The following is a 25,369-nucleotide window of genomic DNA, read 5'->3' as shown; positions in this document are numbered from 1 at the left end:
ACTAGCGGTAGACCAATACTCACAAGTCGTAAAAATGCTCAAGTTGGATTTACTAAATTTTAAAAGAGTAAGAAAGATTGAAAACTCCAAGGATGAATGAATGTCAGTTCAATTTGTATGAACCAAAGACATCTAGACATGTAGAGGGGTAGACAAAATGAAACAAGGACAAAAGGCCATGGAAGGAGTGATTTATAGACTAAGGAAGAACACTAATTTCTAAACATGGAAATTCAAAAGACCTTTTTTGGTACATTGTACCATACTATAAAATAGGGCAAGCTTCCATGGGCGGTGGAGAAAACCTTTACCTTTGTCCATAGGCACAAAGAACTTTTGAATTTTCTCTCATTGCACTTTCATGCTTGAGAGAGAGAGAGAGAGAGAGAGAGAGAGAGAGAGAGAGAGAGCAACGAGTGACAATCTCTGTCTCTCTCTCGGCTAATGTTGGAACACATGTGTGGTGATATTTATATTGGTAAGTTACATTGTACATCATTGGCAGTATATATATATATATATATATATATATATATATATAGAGAGAGAGAGAGAGAGAGAGAGAGAGAGAGAGAGAGAGAGAGAGAGAGAGAGACTTTCTCTCTCTCTTTTGGCTAATGTTGGAACGTATGTGTGGTAATATTTATATTGGTAAGTTACATTGTACATCATTGGCAGTATATAATCAAATCCTTTTAATCCCCTTTCGGTAGGTGGGAGGTTGTTAAAACACATAGAGAGTGTCTCAAATCCCCATCCGTATATATTTTAAGAGTTGATAAAGAGTTGTGCTCCTTAAATCTCTCTCATTGTCATGGAAGGAAGATAGTATTTTCAAAGGTAGATGATGTGATGTTCATCTTGTAGGCCCATTCCTCTCTCTCTCTCTCTCTATATGCCTTTTTCTCTCTCTAAGCACTTGTGACCTTTATATACATGTGAGTGTAGACTCCTTAGAAGTCAGATATGTTATATGCATGTGAGTGTGGGTGTGCATTGTAGTCATGTGTGCTTGGTAGGTTCTTTTAAAGACCTATACGCGTTTTCTTTGTCTGTGTGTGAGTTCATCCATCTATCTTATTAATCTCATCCATTTGTTATCAAGATGAAGCTCATTGTCTCTCTTAGGCAATAGGGTCTTCCTATTAGGCTTTCTTTGTTCATGACAACCTCCACTCCTTGTAGTCTATGCCTCTACTTCATGGTTTCTACTTCTAATACTTCTTAGTTGGTGCCTCTTTGTGTTCTCTACATGGTTGTTTTCTAGCTTCTTTGTGTTTTCATCTTCTAAATTGTTGTTTCCTCTTGTTAATTGTGGTCCCAAAATCTCTATAACTTCTTCTCATTAGCTTCTAGTTTTTCAAAATTTGCACTCTAATCCAAAGCCTTAGATAGCAGCTTCCATAGCCTCATTCTTTGCTTGAGGCAAAATGACAATTTATCCTCTAAATGGGGCTTCGTTGCCCGCAAGGAAGCTCACGATGGAAGGTTCACAAGGCTATGTTAGGAAGAAGGAAATGCATATGTATTCATCGTCGCGCAGAAGCGCCCCCAGACAATGGGAGCTTCGCAAGGTTGCCAGCCTCACAGTCTCAGAGGGAGATTACTGGTCAGATGCTTCTCTCGATCTCTCTGATTTGGCTATCAAGAGCCCAAGAACAGTAGAATTGGAGAAAGTTTCCCCTACACATGTCGTAGAAGAAGATCGTGACTGCTTGAATGAAGAGATCTCGGAGCCTCATAATCGCCCATCTTTGCAAGAAGAGCCCATTCGAACATATGGTGCCTTCCCGCCCCCTCTTGATTCGCCCACAGTTTGTGATGGGCCCTATTGCTATCTGAGCAGAGTTGAGAGGGTTCATTTTAGATCTGTTAGAAGAGATGGTAGACTGGTTTTGACAGAGATACCACAACCTGTGCCGCCGCAGAGATACATGCGATCACAGAGGCAAAATGGCCGATTGATACTGCAATTATTTGAAGAAAACTCCTTGCCGGAGCAAGAGCAGCGCAATCCAATTGCAGAAAAAGCAAGAGAAGAGAAACCAAGTGCAGAAAAAGCAAGGCAAGAGGACCCAATTGCAGAGAAAGAGAACCCAAGTGCAGAAAAAGTAAGGCAAGAGGACCCAATTGGAGAGAAAGAGAACCCAAGTGCAGGAAAAGCACGGCAAGAGGACCCAATTGCGGAAAAAGAGAATCCAATTGCAGAAAGTGCAACACAATCAGAGGAAGAAGAAGAAGGAGGAGGAGGAGGAGGAGGAGGAGGAGGAGAAGAAGAAGAAGAAGGAGGAGGAGGAGGAGAAGAAGATGAGGGAGAAGGAAGGAAGGCAACCCTCCACACCAAGGTATTGGAGACCTTAGAATGTGATGCTTTTACCGACTACACTACTGAAGCTTTGAACTCCATCCAACAGCTCAAGAGAAGCAGCCAGGTAGCGTCCTTTCTGCAGAAGTCCCTCACCCACGTAAGGCAATTGAGTATGCTAAACCTTTGGCAATAGTAAAAAGCATTTCATCTATGGTAACAGCAATGCATATGGCAGGCCATTGATTATACTAAAATCAATTCGTTGCTGATGGTGGTAAAGCCATTGTCTATGGTAAGCCCTAGGTCATGGTAGGCCATTAGCAAAAACACAGCCTTACCAAAGAAAAAACAATGCTGACATCACATGACAAGCCCCTTATTTTGTTGAGGAGCTCTTTTCACAAGGCAAGAGGGCCCCTGTCTTACTTGGATCATTCTCTCTCCCTCACACACACACACACACACACACACACACACACACATGCACACACGCACACGCGTGAACGTACACACACATGCATGCATGCACTCACGCACATGCATATGCGCACGCACGTACACACACACACACACACACACACACACACACACACTCCTCTTCCCCCTTCTTTCTCATCCCTCCACATTGGCCACAAGTTCCTTGTAAAAACGAGCTCTTTTCACTTGTGGGACTCTTGAGCCCCTCTACAGAGAAGGAGAGCTTTCACACTTATAAGCTCTCTCGTTGTATTATATGCCACAAGTTTTTTTCTCTCTTTTTTCTTGTGGAACTCTATGAGATGGATACTACACATATTTAATCAAGATCATAATAAATGCCCCTTTTTGAGTAGCCTTTCTTCTTCCTTCTTTCCTATGGAAATTGCTTAAGTGACACACTATATGAAGTGCCTACTTTGAAATTATAGAAAGTTTTCTTCTAGTTTTTGTGCAATTGGCTACTATGAAATCATTCAAGTTGCACATTACTAAGCAATATTGTTATATGATCTTTTTCAGTATTCTTTGCCTTCCTTTCCTTGAGTGAGATGACAATTCATTTTTTTAAATTTTTGTGATAGTTACTATGAATCACTTTCTCTTTCATTTTTTCTTGGGGTGGCTACTATAAAATTGCTCATGTTGTGCACATGATTGATCAAGCTTAGGATAAACTTCCATTTTGTGCCCCTTTTCATTTTGGATTATATCTATGATTTGTAAATTTGGTGAGTTTGCATAGATTAAATGTTAAAGGGATTGATATCACCTAAGTGTGTGATATATGGTTGCTTTGTTAGGTCTACTTATAATGTCTACACTTATATGGTTTCTTTATAAGGTGCACATGATTGATCAAGCTTAGGATAAACTTCCATTTTGTGTGTCCTTTCTCATTTTGGATTATATCCATGATTTGTAAATTTGGTAGATTAAATGTTGAAGGGATGAAGTGTGTGATATACAGTGGCTTGGTTAGGTCTTCTTTTCATTTCTACACTTATATGGTTTCTTTATAAGGTCTGCTTACAATGTCTACACTTATAAGCGAGGTGCTTTTTTACATTATTCAGTGTATTTGGCTCATATCATGAGTGTTGAAAATTCATCTTATAGAAGATATGTTTATTTCCACACAAAAAAAGTGAACTAGACAATTGGTACCATCCACACAAATGACATGGGCCCAATTGAATGATGTTCACCACACTCGCCTTGTAATTATTATTGTTGTTTTAATATTTTTCAAGACATATTTTTTCATTTATTGTGTTTATCTCGACCAAGTAGTTGATAACTTTGAGTATAATCTATTTATAGAACCTAAAGTGTATAGTACTTATAGGGAATTTGAATGCATAATTTTCCACATCAAGGCCCAAACTATTGCAACTTTGAATTTTTAATGGAAGTGGTAACTAGCTCAACTCACAATAGCTCTTGTTCTTCTACAGAAGGCAATTATATTTGTAACGGTGTGGTGGTAACTAGCTCAACTCACAATAGGTCTTGTTCTTCTACAGAAGGCAATTATATTTGTAATGGTGGTGGTAACTAGCTCAACTCCTAATAGGTTTTGTTTTTTTTAATCTTTATGTCATTTTAACATATTCTCATATATAAGCATCAATAACATATTGTTGCCTATTGCTTCAGATTCAGGACTTCGTGAAATTGTGCATAAGGCTATCTTGATTATTGTGATTTTGAGCCATCCTAAATATAGGTATGGTAGCTATTAAATATAGGCATGGTAGTTGTTGGCACAAGGAGATTGTAATCCCGTTAGTACTTTATAGACCATGGTTGGGCCATATGACTTTCTTCTTTGTCTTACACTATTTTCCCTCCTAGGTACCACTTACTAGCATCCTGAAAGTTTCAAGGTCTCAGTTTAACATTCACAAAATGACCTCAATTATAAGCATGAAGCCATTTTCAAGGTCTCATTTTTTAAGGTCAAATTTTCTTCCACTATTTTCCCTCCAAGATATACCACTTACTAGCACCCTAAAATTTTCAAGATCTTAGTTTAACATTCACAAAATGACTTCAATTATAACCATGAAGATTTCTTTTGCCATTTCATAAAGAAAAAATGAAGTAAATAATGGAAAAGCTACATGAAAGGTAGTAAGTGAAGGTATTGCTAATACATCGTGCATGGGTATAATAATTATAAAGCTCGAAAGTGGCATACAAGCTAACGAAGTAAGTGTAATACAAGCTAATTGAGAATTCTATTTTTGGGCTTTTAATACTATTCATGTATAGAATAGGCCCAGCCTATTAATATTGCCCAATTATGGAATAGAGCACTAGTCTTGTAAGAAAAGCCATTTGTGGATTTTAGAGACTTTGGTTAAAAATATTAATTTTCTCTAACTATAACATCTTAAAGAAACTCATTCCAAGAAAATACTCTCAACATGAGATAAGAGTTGGGAAAAAATGTTAACCACAAAAAAGCCTACAAAATATAATTCTCCATGGTTTATCATATAGGTACTTTTTGAAAAAAGTTTTTTTAAATTATACCTAAAATATATATTTTAGCATGCTCCAATACAACACAAAAATTTATTATATGTATTTAGTCCATTGTTACCTTCTATATTAACTAACGTGATACTCTTTATGTACCTTCTATATTCACTAAGGTGATACTCTTTATGCACCTTTTCTATATTAACTAAGGTGACACTCTTTATGTATTGTATATTAACTAAAGTGATACTCTTTATGTATTTAATCCACTTTTATGTACCTTCTATATTAACTAAAATGATACTCTTTTACATACTTCTTCTTCAAGACAAGGATATTACATCGTTTTATGCTATTTTAGTATTTTCTGAAATCATAAAGTTACCATACATATAATTTTTTTCCAAAAAATGTAACATATATAGATGTATGCATTGAATATACTCAAGCATTTTCAAGGAATTTTGAGTTTCCATTCTCTTCTCAAAAATTTAAAAAATGTATTTAATCCCTTGTTATGTACCTTCTAATAACTAAAGTGATACTTTTTTACATACTTCTACTTGAAGAGAAGGTTATTACATCATTTTTATGCTATCCTTAGTATTTTTTAAAATCATACATTTGCTAGATACATAATATTTTCCCAAAAAATTTACCATATGTAGATGTATACATGAGTATACATCTACATGAGTATACATGAGTATACCCAATCATTTTTACTAGTTTGGTAATAGGGCAAAAATGTGATTGTGGACAGATTTAAGTCCTCGTTACTAACCAACTTTGTGGAATTATTTGAAACACATGGATAGTAAAAATCACAGGTTTCCTTTTTTCATATCATCAAATACTAGTGAAGGAAAATTGGGATTTTTCGGGATCATGTAGGTTACCTCTATGCTTTTCAATTTCATAAGAACTCATAGGTCAAATTATAGTCATAATGCCGAGCTATTTGGACTATATTTGGATCAAAGGCTTTAATTAGCCAATTTCTCATTGCTTTTCAAAGTTTTTAGATGTGCATTGCTTCACAAACATATCTATGGTGTGTAAAACAATTCATCTTAGGCTCAAAAATCAATTAATAGAACTCCAAAATTTAGATCTTAATGAAAATTCTAAGGTATCTAGCTATCATTAAAAAACTTAACTTTGAGGATTTTTATACCTAATCAAACAATCATAGGCTAGGAACAAATCTTACACACAATTTCTATACAATGTTATGAGGATTTTTATAGCTAATTAAATAATCATAAACTAGGACCTAATATTTCACACACTTTCTATACAATGCTATGCTTTGCTAGTGCATGTTGCGAGAGACAACCATATATACACCTATCCTTTTTAGGCACTTTGTTTTAGATGAAAGTTTATGAATTTTGAATCATATTCATTACGAGAGAATAAGAGACCACACATTTTTAAACATCTTATAAGACTTTAAGTAAAATATCTAGCATTATAAATAATAATAAACACTATTTTCATAAGTTTCTCACTACATGATCCAAATTTAAGCAAGGGTTCATGTATGCTATTTTTCTATCAATGTAGCTTTAAAATTTTTAGACCATCACTAACTAAAATGAAATGCTTAAATATGAATTATTGATCGATTACTTTAGTGGAGACATTGATTTATTAGTATAACTAAAGTAAATCACCATATAAGTTCACACTACTGTCTTATTTTGGGTGTCAAAGACTCAACAACTAAAAAGAGATTCTAAGAAGGAGATTTAATTAAATTAATTATTAGTACAAAAGTTCTTTTATCATGAAAAATCTCTCTCTCATCTCTTAAATACTATGTAAGGTTTAGGATAAATTTATAATGAGTCTAGATCATTTTTTTTCTTGCATCATGTAGGAACGTAGTACTTTATAAATTTGCCAACCTTTTTGAATTATAATGCTAGATATACCTCTATTTATGGTAATTTATCAAGTATATTTAAGTTTATCTTTATCATTTTAATAAAGTTTTAAGGTTACCACATTTATGAAGCCATGTCTTAGAAGAGATGCTAAAATACGGTTCCTATTCACAAGATATGATTTTGTTAGCAAACCCCTGAAAAGATAAATTTATGTCCTCCTAAGCTACCAAACTAGTGTTAAGGAAATTTAAGTTTTAAGTTTCCATTCTCTTCAAAATTGGGGTTTCCATTCTCTTCAAAAATTGGAGTTTTCGTTCTCTTCAAAAATTGTAAATCAACCTTGAGCCATTTTTCTTTGGCTAAAGCCGCTTTATGGATTAGTTACAATACTTGTGTTAAAACTAATGCTTAATAAACCTTTTAGAAGTATACTCTAAATATCTTAAATAATGATGAATTTTACTTAAATAAAAAACATACATCCTTGAGACCTTTTTTCCCATCTCATCTGGCCACACATGTATCCAAGTGGGAACACACGTTCTCATCTTATGAACACACGTTTGAAACTTAAATAAGGACTAAAAAACTTCAAAAATCTACCAGAATCTAGAATTTCTAGAGCCACCTCATGACTTACGTTTAAGAAAGGTATGCTATAACTGATCTCACCTTTACATGTATACAAGATCAGGAAGGAATTTCAAGCTCAATCCTCGGCCACCACTAGAGGAGAGTGATTGAAATGACACAGAATCAAGAGCACCATCTCAAGAGGAACACGTTTCACAATCCCTCAGACGTCACATGAGCCAAGCAACCCTAGCAAAACTGATAGTGAAGATGCTAGCTTGAGTGAGGCCTATTACTGGAAGCTTGTCATTTTAGGGCCTCATATATGGAGCAAGAAGTTGGAGTACCAGACTCCTTACAAAACCACTCAAAGGAGTTTTATAGATGTAATTAAAGACATTATTAGGGAGGTCCAACTAATGAGTGGGAGTTATATAATCCCCAAACTTCTTAGCAAATAAGAGACTACTGGCTAGAAAGACCAACCATAGAGCCATCCATTATCGATGTGGACCCTAACTAGTCCAATTCAAGAACTGGAAGCACCAACCCTATAGGGGAGGGAGTAATCCTTCCAAGAATCACAACTAGCATAGCCGCAATGACATCGGTTACGTCGGTAGCTTTTAGCTCAGCTGACTCTTGAAATACAAACTTAAGATTGTTTGGAACTACGTGGAGGCCTACCGCATGTTTGAGCTTTGCAATGTTAGACTATGGTACAAATAGTGCAGGGGGTTTCATGTTTAATTTTGACACAGGGGGCAACAACCTAGGCTACTAGGGCTAAAGAAACAACCCAAGCTACAAGTTACACTATAGTAGAAATCTTACATCAGGAAGTAGAAGGCTCCATAATAGGTTTGATAGTGGGAGGAGTCGACACCCCGTAGTATGACCCAGCCTTATATGGTATAGTACCCCAACTTGCCTCAAGGGCAAGCATAATATCTTGCATATCCCATGTCGCCACCAACCTACCAGTACCCATACTTGCACCAACCTACCAACCTACCAGTACCCATACTTGCACCATTACCTTAATCTCCATCACACCATCACTAACAAAACTAACCATGGAATATATTTTGAGGATAGCAGCACAAATAGGGAGGGGGATAGTAAAAAGATTCATATAATAACTCTACCACAACACTACAGAGTGGTGGTTCCAAACCCTAGACAGCCCGATAATACGATCAAACTGATGCAAATTATAAAGTTAATGCCAAAATTCAAGGGGAGCGAAGATCCCATTACACACTTGGAAATGTGTGATACATGTGGTCAACCCAATGATATTGTAAATATGATTGTCGTTGGCCTCACCATGGAAGGGAAGGCTTGATAGTTGTTCCAACTACTAAAACAAGAAGACAAGGCTGATTTTGACACCTTGAAGACCATATTCACAACTGGGTATTCCCATCAGGGAACTTGATACTGATGGAGCCCAGTTGTCCATGTTGTGGGAGCTTGACATGAAACCAAATTAATGATTGCAACAATATAAAACATCAACCAGAAATAGAATAAATAATTAATCAAGACACAAGACTAGGTTCAATTTTCTCCCACACGAGTTAGCCCACACTTCCTCTTGGTGTACTTAAATATATTCCTTGAGATAGCTTTTATGCTCAAAATGGTGTACATTACAAACGTGTCTACTTCTTCAAGAATAGCTTGCTTCAAAATTAGCTAGCTTTCTTGAGCATGCAAGAAGCTAAACTACTTCAAAAATAGATGTGAGTCTAAAACATATAAAAGTGCACATATCTTGAAAAATCAAATATGCACAAAGGAGTTTTCACATGTCCCAAATATATACATTGCTGATAAGTATAGATGGCGTGCCCAAAATAAATTAATGGTGCTTGTTGTCACAAAAAGTCGAATATTATTTGTTAACATTCAAAATCGATCATCTCAAAATATTCATGACCACCACTAGCTCGCCTCCATTATCCAATCCAATGATCTGCACTTGTATCAACTAAGCCAATAAATTAATAAATTAATTGATTTAAAATATAAACAACCATACAAAACTTCATATCATCAAGATGATGCACTCGATATACTCACATGCATGTATGGATTTACCCATGTACACGTAAAGTAAACTACGATTGCCCGAATTTAGAAAGACGTCCCAATCTAAACTCATCTAGGAGAATTCATAAAAGTGAGAAACGTGGGAATATATATTCCATGGATTAACTCCAATTCATAAATAATAAAAAACATGAGAATATATATTCCATGAATTAACTTCTCATAACATGCCACGAGGGTGAAAAGCAATTGTCCAGAGGTCACGAAATTTTAAGTAATCTCATCAAGAACTGGTATCCTTGTAAGATGCAATCAAGGATGGAAAGGCGGCGAGGGGATGATTAGGTAGCCTTTGAGAATATTTTATGGGGTGTGATTTATATTTAATCAAATATCGATGAGATAAACATTACCTTTTCTTATTGATGTCTAAATGAGTAACGATAAAGGTTAACAATATAAAAATATATTGAACGAAGGAACGCCAAAGTATTATAAATTAGTTTAATGCTAAAAATATATTGAATGAAGGAACACCAAAGTATTATAAATTAGTTTAATGCTAAAGTGATATGTGAATAGAAAGTTGGAGAAAAAAGTTATCATCTCCTATTGGTTTACGGACAACAGATAAGAGTGTGATTCTACAATCCTTTAAAGATATATATTTCCATTGTGATAAAGATCTTTTGAGGAGGTAGGAGGGATTGAAAAAAATGTGTGTGAGAGAAAGTATTCACAACATATGGTGGTGTCATCCTCGATTCTATATCCACAAATAATTTTGTGTTCTTCCATGAGTTGATGTAACTAAATATTAGGTAGGAATATGTGAAAGTTACCTATGGGGATCATGAGACAAAATATGATTCGGGTCATTTATCCAAGTCTTTAACCATTATTCCTCTTGTTGCCTATGGGGATCATGGAAAAACATGAGGAGCTCTACTGGGGAAAAAGACCAGAGTCAAAGAGAAGAAATGGCTAGACTCAACAGTTGGAGAAGAAAAAGCATTCTTCACTCGAGGAGGATTCTCTCGAGGACGAGGATGAGGACGAGGATGAGGAAGAGGCAGAGTAGGAGGAAGGACCTTCACTTGCCACAACTGTGGGAAGCCAGGACACATGGCAAAAGACTGCTACTATAGAAAACCCAGTGGAGAAGGAACGACATCGGCAAACTTCATGGAGGCTCCTAAGGAAGTGGAGTCAGATCATCTTTTCTGAGAGAGAAAGAGAGAGAGAGAGAGAGAGAGAGAGAGAGAGAGAGAGAGAGAGAAACCCCACAACCCAATGTAACCTGCCCCAACAGAGTAAAACCACCTCTGAACCATCGATGATGTAGGCCATGTGGTAGATATATGTGTGAGCACTTTAGTCAAGGTCACGGGCACTTGTAATAGCCTTGGACACATAGAGAGAGAGAGAGAGTGTCAAGGACTATGAGTTTAGGGACTTGAGACAATGGTCGTCTCGTGGACTACCAAGTAAGAGGGAAACTTGGTATAGGGTCTAGGTGTGCTAGGATTATTCACTTGAGGAGGGGAGGTGTTGAAATATACAAGTGAATAGGGTGTGTGCGGGAACAAGTCCTTAGCAAGAGGCTATAAAAGAGAATGTGTAAATGAGAGAGAAGCAGTGAAAAGGTGAGAAGTATCTACTAGGAGAGAATAAAGGGTAGCATGAGAAGATTTAGGAGGTGTGGAGATATTCTGGGAAGAGGTGGAGAGAGTCAAGAAAAAGAGGTGGAGAGAGTCAAGAAAAAGAGGTGGAGTGAATCAAGGAGAGATCAATGGGATCAGATGCTTGGATGTAAACTCTATAAATTGAGGCATTGGCCTAATGAGAATTTGCTGGTTTTTGATTATCCATGCCTACATTAAGCTATCAGTTAATTACTCACTAATCACATCTTAATTATCGTCTAATCTCTTTTTTAATAATGTTGATTCTAGCATTTGATCCACCATAGCTCATCACATTGTTGCAAATTTAACATGGTATCAGAGCCTAGCTTAGAATCCATCAAATTTATGAGCCCATTATCTTGCTAATCACCTAGTTAATCAAGATTAGTAGATAATCAAGTTTTTTTTACCTCTTTTTCAAAGAGCTTCTGTACCCCAGGGGCTTGATCTCCCTCCAGGTGCTTAACAATAGGCTTCAAGCCTTTAGCCGCACATAGCCATACCCCTTGTGCTTTAGCCCATCTAAACAAAACGCCAAACCGCCCATCGCATGTTGTCAATTTTTGCTAAAAAGCCAGCGTCATTTTTTTGAAGGAAAATGGAGATCTTGTCTGAACCAAATACAATGGCTCTAATTCCTCTTGGCCCTAGGGGTTTTCAAGGGTGCTCTACAAGTTGGTGAAGACAGTTTTTGATTTCATCAAGTCTACAATGAGATCCAAGCTCTCCATCAAATCTGCAGGTGACTTTGGTAAAACAGAGATTAAGCATTCAATGTTAGGTCAAATCTTATGTTTCTTGGGTTAATCCTCTACTAGACTAATTGCTATTGATGGCTTTGAAAGGAGTTGAGCTCATTTGAACTCTAAGGCCCCAGATCTGGACTCCCCGCATACTCTGTTTTCTGCACATAAAATAGAGGATTAGTTTGCTAATCAGTGATTAATCAGTACTAGTCACTATATTTTGGTGTAGTTGAGGGTTCAAATTAACTATTGGGTATCTGATACAGATCCTTATAACTTCAGGTTACAATTCGGAGATGTTTTGTTACTCCAACCATTCAGTACAGATTTGTTACCCTTGGTTTAATGTAACTTTTGGTGAATTTATGCTGATAAATCTGTTGTAATCATCACCTAAACACCAGATTGAGTTGTAAAAGGGTAGACACTACCCTTGAATCTTGAAATTGGATTAAGAGGTAAGACCCCCTTCACATCATCATGAGCACGGCACAAGAGATAGCCAAATTTAATGGGGAGCGGTTTTATACATGCAAACCAAAACCATGTATTTGCTCATGAGGAAAAATCTGTGGAGGCTAGTTGAAGGAAGAGATGAATGCCCAGGGGTGAGTGGGGAAAATGAGTGGAAGAGAAGGAATGAGAAAGCATTATGACTTATCGCACTCAGTTTAAATGATGAAATCATTCATCACATCACAGGGATATAATGGACAAAAGATGCATGGGATGAACTCAATAAATTATTTGGCACTCAAGCAAAAAATTCAAAGATAAATCTGTTAATGCAATTCTACAAACTGGATAGGAAGGAAAGTGAACCTTTAATCACACACTTGAACAAATATAAAAGCATTAAGTAACAACTGGTAGCCATTGGCAAAAAGCTAGAAGATGATGAGGCACTAGAAATGCTTTTGAAGAGTGTGGATAAAGGTGAATATGAAAACATTGTAGCAACATTAAAGAATGTACCTGAATTGAAGCTGCATGAGATAGAAGGGGCTCTACTAGGGAAAAAGACTAGAGTCAAAGAGAAGAAATGGCTGGACTCAACAGCTGGAGAAGAAAAAGCATTCTTCACCCGAGGAGGATTCTCTCGAGGACAAGGACGAGGATGAGAAAGAGGTAGAGTAGGAGGAAGGACCTTCACTTGCCACAACTGTGGGAAGCCAGGACACATGGCAAGAGACTGCCTACACCAAACCCAGTGGAGAAGGAACGACATCGGCAAACTTCATGGAGGCTCTGGAAGTGGAGTAAGATCATCTTTTCTGAGAGAGAGAGAGAGAGAGAGAGAGAGAGAGAGAGAGAGAGAGAGAGAGAGAGAGAAACCCCACAACCCAATGTAACCTCCCCCAACAGAGAGAGAGAGAGAGAGAGAGAGAGAGAGAGAGAGAGAGAGAGAGAGAGAGAGAGAGAGAGAGAGAGAAACCCCACAACCCAATGTAACCTCCCCCAACAGAGTAAAAACGCCTCTGAGCCACCGATGTAGGCCATGTGGTAGATATATGTGTGAGCACTTTAGTCAAGGTCACGGGCACTTGTAGTAGCCTTGGACACATAGAGAGAGAGAGAGAGAGAGAGAGAGAGAGAGAGAGAGAGAGAGAGAGAGAGAGAGAGAGAGAGAGAGAGCGAGTGTGTGTCAAGGGCTATGAGTTTAGGGACTTGAGGCACTGGTCTCGCAGACTACCAAGTAAGAGGGAAACTTGGTATAGAGTCCAGGTGTGCTAGGATTATTCACTTGAGGGGAAGTGTTGAAATATACAAGTGAATAGGGTGTGTGCGAGAACAAGTCCTAGGGTGTAAAAGAGAATCTATAAATGAGAGAGAAGCTGTGAAAAGGTGAGAAGTATCTACTAGGAGGAGAGAATAAAGGGTAGCATGAGAAGATTTAGGAGGTGTGGAGATATTCTGGGAAGAGGTGGAGAGAATCAAGTAAAAGAGGTGGAGTGAATCAAGGAGAGATCAGTGGGATTAGATGCTTGGATGTAAACTCTATAAATTGAGGCATTGGCCTAATGAGAATTTGTTGGTTTTTGATTATCCATGCCTACATTAAGCTATCAATTAATTTCTATCTAATCTCTTTTCTAATGATGTTGATTCTAGCATTTGATCCACCATAGCTTATCACATGCTGCAAATTAAACATCTACCCAGTCTATATATAGACGTAGTGCTTCAATGTAATCCAATAGAGGAAGAGACATTAATGCCTTAGGACCTCACATGCTACAACATTGCTATCATTTTCAAGGGACATCACCTAGGTGGCAGAGTGTCCCATTAAGAAGGCTATGGCAACCAACCCATAGCTACTAGCACCTCTCTACACTGGTTGTGGCATTGATCACATGCACAAGGATTTTTTGTTGAGAGCCTCCTAGCCCAAAAGTTACAAGATGGAGGCCGCTCAATACTTGGAGTAGATAACAAAGGTGTAAATCACCATCCTAGAATCTCAAGAAGGGAGAAGCTCATTGTGGAAGCTTTAGCCATACACAATTGTAATATGATCAAAGAGGCAAAAGATGTGTCTACAACTATGAGCCATTATCTTATATACTTTGGCCCACTTCACACTCACTCATTATTCCCATGCCCATAAGCCTAGGCCCTAAAGCCCACATATGAACATGTCCATGAGCCCATGGCCTTCACCACATTATAAACCATCCCCACCCAAATATGTTTTATCCTTGAAACATTCTTCTACTTCATTGTTTGCTACAAGGATATCCAACGAAGACCATCAAGCCACTATATATGTGTAGGTGTACCATGTAACAAAATTGTCCCAAAAATTTTCAAGAGAACATAGCCATGCTTAAGAGCTTCAAAAATCTCATGTGATGATCCCTGAACAACTGCCTAAACATAGCACCATGTGGTATACACTCCCCATGAAGTGCATATGTCAATAGCATCCCGATTGAGCATCATATTGGCCTCATGCCTAACACTCTCTTAAGAATATATTCCACCATGCCATCCTCATTCATATGAAGTAGTCCAAGACTTGCACTTTTGGTCCACCAATATATGCCTTCAAATGAGATACATGAAACACATTATGAATCTTTGTAGTGGATGGAAGTAGTAAGTGACTCATGTGAGAGTATCCCAAATGATCCATGGCTGTAAATTACTTCCCATGACCACACACTATATCTTAAACATGCAAAACAGCCCTAAACTTGCTCTCCATGATGGCACCTCCTTTACCAACACTTCCAAATGCAAGTTTCATGATCTCCAAGTAGTATGAAGATTTCTAACAGTGATTTACAAGAATTTCCAGTAAGAAAAATCACTATTATGCCTCCTCATTTGATCCACCAAATGCACACAAGAGATAGAGACAACCATGTAACCCCCTGGGTCAAATGGAAATCCACATCATGCACTCACCAAGGTAATGTCTCTAGAATCCCCTAGGTCAAATAGCCAATGTCGAAAATCACCATCGGAGGCAAGGCTAAGCATGTATCCTCCCAAATCAAATAAAAAATGTAAAGTATCATCGTCTATGAGATGAAGATAGTCATGTGCTCTCCATCAAAATTACATTCTGCATAAAGCACATCCCAAAGTGAATGCACCAATTGCATTAACCATCACCTCGTGTTGACATCCAACAAGGACCAAAGATACACACCTCATAGCCAATATCCATAAGAGCAAAGGTATGATCATGATCATCCCATAGACTCTCTATAGGTGTCATCCTCTATGCAATGAGCGTAGAACCTGCCAATATCCCCTGCATTAGGAGAATCACCATACACATCACTGAAGTATAAAGCATCTCCAATATGTGTGTGTAAGGCATCAATGTAATGGGCATAGCTATGATCAACATAGACTAAATCCTTGCATGCATCATCATCATCACATGTGTAATCCTCCCTAGTGTCCCAGTATGATTCTCAAATTTAACATAGGCACACAACCCCTGTTCAATACTAGACTCTGATAAGGCATCCACACATAAAGCGGTCTCATAGAGCTCACAATCATGAAATCTCCAATCTGAAGTCAGAAAAGCATCATAAGTTATAAATTTAGATCACAAATGTAGTCCACGGACCACCTATCAATGCGTGACCAACACTATCCACAGTAGGTGAATCCAAGGCACGACTATCCACACCAAACAATGCATGTGTAACACTACTCGTCGATGCATGAGAATTACATATGTCCACACCATGAGCATCACACAAAGTAGATGCACAACTATCCAATCTCTCGTGAACATAGGCATCCATCTCTTCCACAAAGTCATCATACCCATGGATACATGCATCAATAGAAGGTGTAGTGCCCAAAGAAAAGCCATCCACCTCCATAACACATATGGACTCCATCATCTTATGCACATCAATATCTCTTGAAGATGACTCCAAGTAGATCCCAAGAAAAGATGAGTCATCCTAAGAAGCCCGATCCACATGTGCTTGTTGCCCACATCAATCATCAATCAATGCATCATAAAGCCAAGCATGAAGAGTCCTTGAGAAAGGTGAAGGAAGCTCATTCACACAACTATCAATGGGCTAAAATTTTTCAGCATCATAAAGCTCATTGTTGGCTCACAATGGGCCGCTACATCAACACATATGGATGTTTTCCTATGATGGATGTTTCCATCATAGGAAAAATATATATGTATGTCGGAACACAATCGAACATGAGATAGTATCCAAAGCTTCTTGCACTGAGTGTATGGCTTCACAATCACTTTCTTTTCATAAATTTCAGAAAGTAAAAGGATACCCTCAATGAACTCACAAAGGTCCACAACATAATCATAGTCCATGCAATGACCAAAAGGTTGAGTGACTAACATCTTTTATCCTTTTTGATATCCAAATCTTTCAACATGAGATGAAGCATTCCATCCCCTATCAAGCGTGAAGTGTAGCCAAGAATGGGCGCTACCAACTCATTCATTTCTCTCTTGCTTAGCTTGACAAACTTGCCCTTGTGGTGTTTAACCCTTTGGGTAGGCATGTAGACAAGTTCCACCAACACCATGATCTCATCAAGACTAATTTCCTCATCACAATTTGTGGAATACTTTGAGATACTTGCATGAAGTATTTGTATAATGTTTGCAAACCCACTATATTTTCCTTCTCTTTGATGTCAGGGATGAAAAAGTAAAGGTACCAATATCTCTCCATATAGCTATATAGAGAGTCCTCATGTGAGAATACCATGCATTGATCTCTAAAGAAAATTTTCTCTTAGGTGGTCACAAAGTGCTACACAACATCATATGCCGAACTCGGCCAATCCCAATAATATATGTGCATTTCCTTTAGCCATCAAGATCTAGGCTCTTCCCTTGAAATGAGAAGTCACTTTTTTCACTTTGTCAAGCTTTCCAATCACCATTTCTAATTATACGAATCCAAGTAGATCCCAAGAAAGGCATGGCTCCTAATTATACGAATCCAATCCTTGAGTCCCATGCAAGTGACTCATTCACCATGCAAACAATATTTGTGTAAATGGCTCTCCTCTTTTGAACCATAGACTACCCACTTGAGTAGACACCATATACTCAAGAAAATCTTGCACTTTCATTGGTTTCAACAACCTTGTATGTACATCAAGGGAAAACCTAAATCTTTCTTTTGCATCCACAACCTTTTGACTTTGAACAATACCACCATAATGTTCTATACTCCTTATGTCTTCAAAAGCATATATTTTTTTTGTCTTGACTCTCAATTGATAAAGGCATTTGATAGGCATTTCCACCCATTGCCCTTAAAGATGAAAAGTCTCCAATTGGCCTTGCTTAAGAGAAACCTCGTCCTTGTATACCATACATGCTTGAAGAAGGTTGTTTAGTATAAACATTTATTCTTACTTACATAGCATAAATTTTCTCTTCATTACTATCCTCATCAATTAAGTCCATAAGATCACCCTTAAGAGTGTTGAACTGATATTCAACTCCACTTTCTTGGTTCCAATCACCATTTCTATGAGTGACCTCATAGGAAGAATCATAACCACCTTCAACTTCACTTTTTATGGATCCAATCATTAGAATCATAACCACCTTGATTGAGATGATATTCAACTTCACTTTTATGGATCCAACCATCATTGCTATGAGTAGTTAAATGAGGTTAATTTTAATGGGATATGAATGCATGAACATGAAGAAATGAGAGCTATGGTGGATGAAAGATGGAGGAAGACATAATTAGAGTATAGAATTGACACTAATGAAGATAAACAAGATATGGATTAGGACTAATCACATACTCACATTTTTGCATTAAGAAAATGAGTTTGATACATCTATTTATGGCTCTCATAAAGCTCTTATTATCCACATGCTCCATGCACCCTTGTGCTATCCAGGTGTTCATAAATGCCCACATGCCTTGTGCACTTTCCATGTGCCTATTTTTTAACCAGTGACCACCTTTTACATTCATCCATTCACATCATCTACTAACCTTAGCCTTCATCCATTCTAATTTCATGGTATCCTAAGCTCCATCTCCCTTGCTTCCACATACATGTGCCCCATACATGACATGATGGGCACCATATTTCAACACCACCCCTTGTGCCCAAATGGGTCTCATCCCAAGAAGGTAACGTGACATGCATAAAAATGACATTCCCCCCCCTTAATGGAGACACATACATAATACATCAGTTAGCCTACATAATCGATAGCTAGAGGTGATTACATCAAAATGACATGACATTATCATCACATTCACATGTATGGACACATCTTCACCAAGGGTTTTATGTTGACATCAGCATATGACATGAATCACCGTCACACCTAGAAAAGGTGTTCTTGTTGTGGAGCATCATCATGAGTTTCTTCCACCATCAAGTTTCTTTGTTGCTTCTCCTTTAACCCCAACAATTCTTCTCAAGGTGGCCTACCTTGCCACATGCATCACATACAATCTTGGGCTTGTTTCAATGATGACATTGTGCCATTACATGCCCCAAGCTTCCATAATGGTTACATTTGATATTGGATTTGTTTAAGAACGTAATCTCCCTACTATTTTTGTTGAGATTTGTTGTGGACCTTTTAGGTTCTTATCTTCTTCAAAAAAATAGGATTCAACACTTTTAAGAGTAAGGTTTGGAAGGTTACTAAGAGTAAGGTTTGGAAGGTTACTAAGAGTTGTTACCACCGGCAAAAACTCTTGAGGCACGCTCTTAATTAAGACCGCAATTGTATCTTTCTCACCATAGGTGCCTTGATACCTACAAGTTGCATCATAATTCTGTTCATCTTACCTACATGTTCACAAATGAGTCCTTGAACTCCATATCAATCCCATAGAACTATATTTTTAAATTTATTTCTAAATGTTTTTCCCTTGCTCCAAATACCTTCTTTAGCTCATCCTAGGCTTCCTCCTTGTTGTGCTGATATGATGAATAATGTTATCCCCAAGACGTAACCCAATGATGGCCATGGCTTTTCTATCCTTTTTATCCATACTTTGACTTCATGATCACTTTCTTCATCAAGATCAACTCCATTTACTACACCCTAAAGTTCCTTTTGCATGAGTAGATAATGACTTTTGTTTGGCATGTATGGAATACTTCACCACTAAATTTATCCACTAGGGTTTGAGTAGCCATGACTCAATGAGGAAGGTCTTACCAAGATTTTAATCGAATCTCAACAGTGTCATACTCTTACAATGATTTGAATAAATTTTTCTCAGATTTGAATACTAAACAAGATTAAAATCCCTAATTACTCACATTAATCTCAAGGAAAAAATCAGGTAGCTTTGAGTGATCAATTGGAATAAATGTACTCTCATTTATCTAACAAGCTTTGTGGGAGTCAAGTAGAAATGGGTGAAAATGATCTTGAGCTATAGAAACTTGGATTAATGAGCCTTTAATTAAGGATTAGAGAAATTATAAAAAAAAGCTTAATGAAAGTGAAGATACAGTCTCGGATCTCGTGATTTGCTCCTCCATTTCAAGTTTTGATGCTTTCTTTGGATTCTCAACATCTAAAGACCTTGGGGCCTAACTCCTTTCACGTTGATTTGGCGCATGAGGGGGCAAATTTTGGTTTTCCCCCAAAACGAAGGCATTGATTGCTCTCTTGCGTAATTCCTCCTAGGTTTCTTCAATTCCTACAGGTCACGTGTGTACCCTCCCTAGAGTGATGAACACTCTCGTAGGAGTTTGTGAGCAATGACCTAGTGTATGAGCAATTCCAAGATCTCAACTAGCTGGCTGTTTTCAACCAAGTGAAATGAAGAGATAATGTTGCTAAAAACCTATGAGATTAGTACTAATAATGGTGTTAATTTTTGCTAATGGGGTTAGTGTTAGGAGTAAACATGAGATGACTTGGCTTTGATACCAAGTTAAATGAGGTGGATTTGAATAGGATATGAATGCATGAACATGAAGAAATGAGAGCTATGGTGGATGAAAGGTGGAGGAAGACATAATTAGAGTATAGAATTAACACTAATGAAGATAAACAAGATATGGATTAGGGCTATTCACATACTCATGCTTTTGCATTAAGAAAATGAGTTTGATACATCCATTTATAGCTCTCATCCACATGCTCCATGCACCATTGTGCTATCCATGTGTTCATAAATTCCCACATGCCTTGTGCACCCTTGCACTTTCCATGTGCCTACTTTTTGACCATTGACCACATTTTACATTCGTCCATTCACATCCTCTACTAACCTTAGCCCTCATCCATTCTAATTTCATGACATCCTAAGCTCCATTTCCTTTGCTTCCACGTATATGTGCCCCATACATGACATGATGGGCACCATATTTCAACATGAGTGCCCTCATAGGAAGAATCATAGCCAACTTGATTCTTGGTCATAGGCATAAACATCTTCCATACCTTCCAAATGCCCTTGAAGATCATACTCATAGTCTTCATCACATTGATCATTATCCATGCATGTTGGATCTTCATAATCATCACTATTCTCATCAGAAGAAGTATCCTCTTTAATGCAATCTTCCTCATCCATGGTACAACTTCCATTGCAAGTACTATCATTAGTATTATAACCATCTTCATTCCAAGAATAGATTTCATCATCCTCATTATCATAGTCACCCATGACTCCCGAATAGTGTACAAGCTTTTCGTAAAGATTATGTGATGAGGATTGAAGCCCAATGATTACTTTCCATATAGCTCTAAACCCTGCTCTATGTGGTCAAAAACTGCCAAAACATTAAATAGACCGTATTTTCCTCAAACGGACTCAAGATTTGATGAGCTTTAGTTTGCCACATCTACACTGGAGAGAGGAACGCATGTGCCACCCTGGATCCCACTTTGGATGTGCGCTATACCTCTTTGTTTTGAGGTTTTTGAAGTACTACTGTGAAAAAGAAAAATTGGATATAAAATGACCAAAACTAGCTTGATTTTAATGGTATTTAGCTTTTTGGGATTGTCTTGGCAAGTACTGCCACCCCCCCAAAAGGTTTAACCAAAGGTAAAGTAAAAGTCAACTCTATTTCAACTTTTGCTAAAAAGTCAACTATGCCACTTTGACCTAACAAACAATACCGAAATCGAAAGGTTAAAGGATTTTTTGTTGAAAGGTCTGATGGAGTACTAAGAGGATGTGTAAAGATACTTGCAGCAAAATCTAAGGTTTATGACTGAATTAGTGTTTTATAATTTTTGATAAACCCTAATTTGATCCCAAATAATGTCAGAATCAAGAGCTTAAAAGCTTGATGCAGAGTCCTTATGGAGCACTACAAGAGAATATAAAGCCCTAGACAATGCCTAGGGTTTAGGTTGCAGGTATGTGGAAAAATATTAGAAATTTTATTAGTATTTTGTTTTCTTTTGGAACCGAATCTCAATGTATGCAAACAAAGCCATGATCCCATCAAACACTTCTTGTCATTTCCATTAAAAGGCATTGAAAATGCATCAATAAGTATCCATATCCATCCAATTAGTGTCCCCAATATGGATCCAAAAGCATATCACTTAGCCTCTTCCAAGGCATTCTCTTTCTAATGTGTTAAAACTTTTCCCAATGAGAATACATCAATCGTCACAATTGGAAGTCGGTGAAGTAAATTTGGTGAAGCATGTCGAAGCTTGCCAATCTCCCAACCAAGATCTTCCAACCCACTTACTCAAGTTTAAAATCCAAGAGCAAGGATTTGGGCCATGTCTTTCCCACCAAGTACCTAATCCTCCACCTTCCTACTTTCCCATAGGGCAATCACGGCAAGGCGGATTCAATCCATGCTCCTCTTAACCTCTCCTCCAAATTCCAAGGTACCCTTTCACACATTCTAGCTAGATTTTAAATTCAAAGGTGTTTACAAATGTGTGTGAGAGCTAATGATTCAAAGGTGTTTACAAATGTGTGTGAGAGCTAATGATTCAATGCCAATGAGAAGATTAACTTTAATCCAAGGCACTTATAGATGTATGCCGTATAACTTAACCAATACAAGAGTTTTATGTTAATGATGAGGCTCAATGGTCATGCAACTTCTTCTTGCTTGAACTCTTCTACAACACTTTTTGATGTCTTCAATGTTTTAATCAAATCTCAATGCACATATGCAATAAGCTTGCTATGCATGAATGCATGAAGAAATCCCAAAGATGAAGATCACTTAGTCTCAATGAGAAAAAAACTTGATGTTTGATATTCCTAAAGCTAAAAGCTATGTAAAGTATGATCAATGAAGTCAATGTGAATGTGATTATGCATTTGAAACCAAGAAACCCCCAAATGGAACCCTAATTTGGTTGGATTTTCCCTAAAATCCCCTTTTAACTAAGAAACCCTAATTTCTCCTGCCATGAATGCATGGATGATCAAAGGAAAGGCTAATGAACATGATTAAGACCCTGGATCCCCAAAAAGTAGAGAGAAAACCCTAGTTTCTCAAGAAATTCAAAAAATGCAAGAAAGGAAAAATTTTCATGAAATCTCATGCTTTAGCAAACAATCAATCATATGTATGTACGTGTGCATAAAGTCTCTTGTGGTACTTGAGAAAATTCTCCATAACCCATGGTGGAGAATGACATTGTTTCCATTCTCCCCATGAGGTTATGGAGAATGGGAATAGCGTTGTTCTCCTCTTTGGGATATGGATAATGGCACTAGTACCACTCTCCATAACCCCATGGTGGAGACCGGCACTAGTCCCATTATCACCATGGGTTTTGGAGAATGGCACTAGTGCCATTCTCCTTTAAGTTGGGTTGGGAAGAATGGTGTTGAGATATGTGGTGCCAAAGAGCACAAGAGAAGAGGTAGGGAGTGAGTCACATGAACAACAAAAGAAGCATGCACATTAGAAAAAGGAATAGAATAAGGGTCTAATATCAAAGGTTGATTTGTATGGTCACTTGTAAAAGCTAAAGTTGATGGTCAAAAGGTGACACATGGAAAGCACAAGGTTGCACATGTAGTGTGAGCATTAATGAACACATGGTTGGCACTAGGGTGCACAAAAAGGATGGATTGGAGCCCTTCCCAAGGCTATAAATATGGGTGTATGGATCTTGATTATTACAAGAGATTATGTGACATTTTGTGAGCATACCGTTTTGTTAACATCTTGTTTACTTTTTTAATCACCTTATTATAATCCTTAATCATGTCTTTGATCACTTGCTTTGAGCCACCATAGCCATGCCTAGATCCATGATTTATAACATGGTATCAAAGCCATGGTGGTGCATAGGCTATGGCTAGGAGAATAAGGCTAGGAAATCTTATCATTAACTTCTTAATTAGCATGTGATTAGAGTCTCCATTTCATTAGCTTTCTTCTTGTATTTAGAAAGAAAGGAAGAGAACTTCTTTGGATAGCACAACAAAGGAGGCTAAAGAAAAGAGAAGATCAACACATTTACAACATCCAAGCCTCAACAGCTTCACCAACTTCCCCATTGTACAACTGCTAATAGCAAATCTTGTAAGAGAGAGAAAAAAGAGGACTTTTTGCACAATCGGTGACAAGAATTTTTGGCCCTTCTGTTGTGTTGGCTCCATTATCTGCAGAGCGGACTAGGCGCAGCAAGGAGATTCAGCCAATGGAGACACTGGGCGATACAACATAGCAAGGTTAGAGGGACTGCTGGGCAACACATAAGTTTTGGGCCATTGGGCGCACTAGGCAGCACAAAGCTGGCAAAGGCACCAGATCAGGGCCCAAAAGCAAGGAGAATAGAATGAGCTTCAGCACAGCAGACACAGAGCAATGAGCAGCAGTGCAAGAGCGATCAGCAGCAGTAGCACCGTTGTAGCACAAAACACTGAGGGCAAGAAGAGTCGCTTGTCGAAGAGTAGCCTAGCATTATGAATGCTATCTACACAGCTAGAAAACAAATCAAGCGGCAGGATGACCGCGGCACTTAGAGCAGCAGCAACATGCAACACGCAGCACTATTAGTATAAGCCAATGAACAATAGAGTAGCAATAGCATCATGAGCATCAATAGTAGAGTGGAGAGAAGAAGTGCGGCCGCCATTTGTACCAGGAGAGAAGTTGCCACCATCGCCATCACCAGAGGCTGACTACAAAAGATAACGCTTTTTTGTGGTGGTGAAACCCTAAGGATAGAAAACTATAATCTTTTTTTTTTGTGTAAAAAGGTCTTAAGCAAGGGGTTGTTCACATGGGGAGTAAAAGGAAGTGCGTTATTCAAATCAAATTAGGCTTTCACAAAGCATCTTTCTTCGAAATCAGAAATCAACAATATTATCATATCGGGCAATCGCTAAGAGCTGCACTGACATGGATTACAACAACACCACAACAAATTATTCATTCAACCATTGTAATTTTTTGCTGCCAAATGAACACGCAAAAATTTCCTCACTACCCAAGCCAACATTGTAAAGGCCACCAAATGAGTAGGCCAAAAAATCATTTGAAGTGTTGTAACACTTGACCACCTGAGAGTAGCCAAAGATGCACCAAGGGGGGGGAGCGAAAAATAAACCACTTCCAAGTAACCTCTGAGCACTAGAGAGTGTCCAAGCCAAACAAAAGCCTCTCAGTCGCCCAGCCAAGTTAGAATTAAGGGGGGGGGGAAATGAAATTTCTAAA

The 25,369-nt window shown here is 37.9% G+C and overlaps 1 protein-coding gene and 1 long non-coding RNA gene across 2 annotated transcripts; both read left to right on the top strand.

The window, feature by feature from the left end:
• The first annotated feature begins 983 nt into the window (after positions 1-983).
• LOC147636745 (uncharacterized) lies at positions 984-3,140 on the top strand. Its single transcript, XM_086799834.1, has one exon. The coding sequence runs from the start codon at positions 1,431-1,433 to the stop codon at positions 2,499-2,501; it is 1,071 nt and encodes a 356-aa protein (XP_086655960.1). The 5' UTR covers positions 984-1,430; the 3' UTR covers positions 2,502-3,140.
• A 20,413-nt stretch (positions 3,141-23,553) lies between these two features.
• On the top strand, positions 23,554-25,138 carry LOC147636744 (uncharacterized). Its single transcript, XR_015266124.1, has 2 exons — positions 23,554-24,232; positions 24,319-25,138. It is a non-coding gene; the product is annotated as an uncharacterized LOC147636744 (long non-coding RNA).
• Positions 25,139-25,369: the final 231 nt, after the last annotated feature.

Source organism: Cibotium barometz, chromosome 7 (genome assembly GCF_041138505.1).
Source record: "Cibotium barometz isolate CiBa-2024 chromosome 7, ASM4113850v1, whole genome shotgun sequence".
Lineage (NCBI taxonomy): Eukaryota > Viridiplantae > Streptophyta > Polypodiopsida > Cyatheales > Cibotiaceae > Cibotium > Cibotium barometz.
This window is presented reverse-complemented; position numbering and strand designations above follow the sequence as displayed.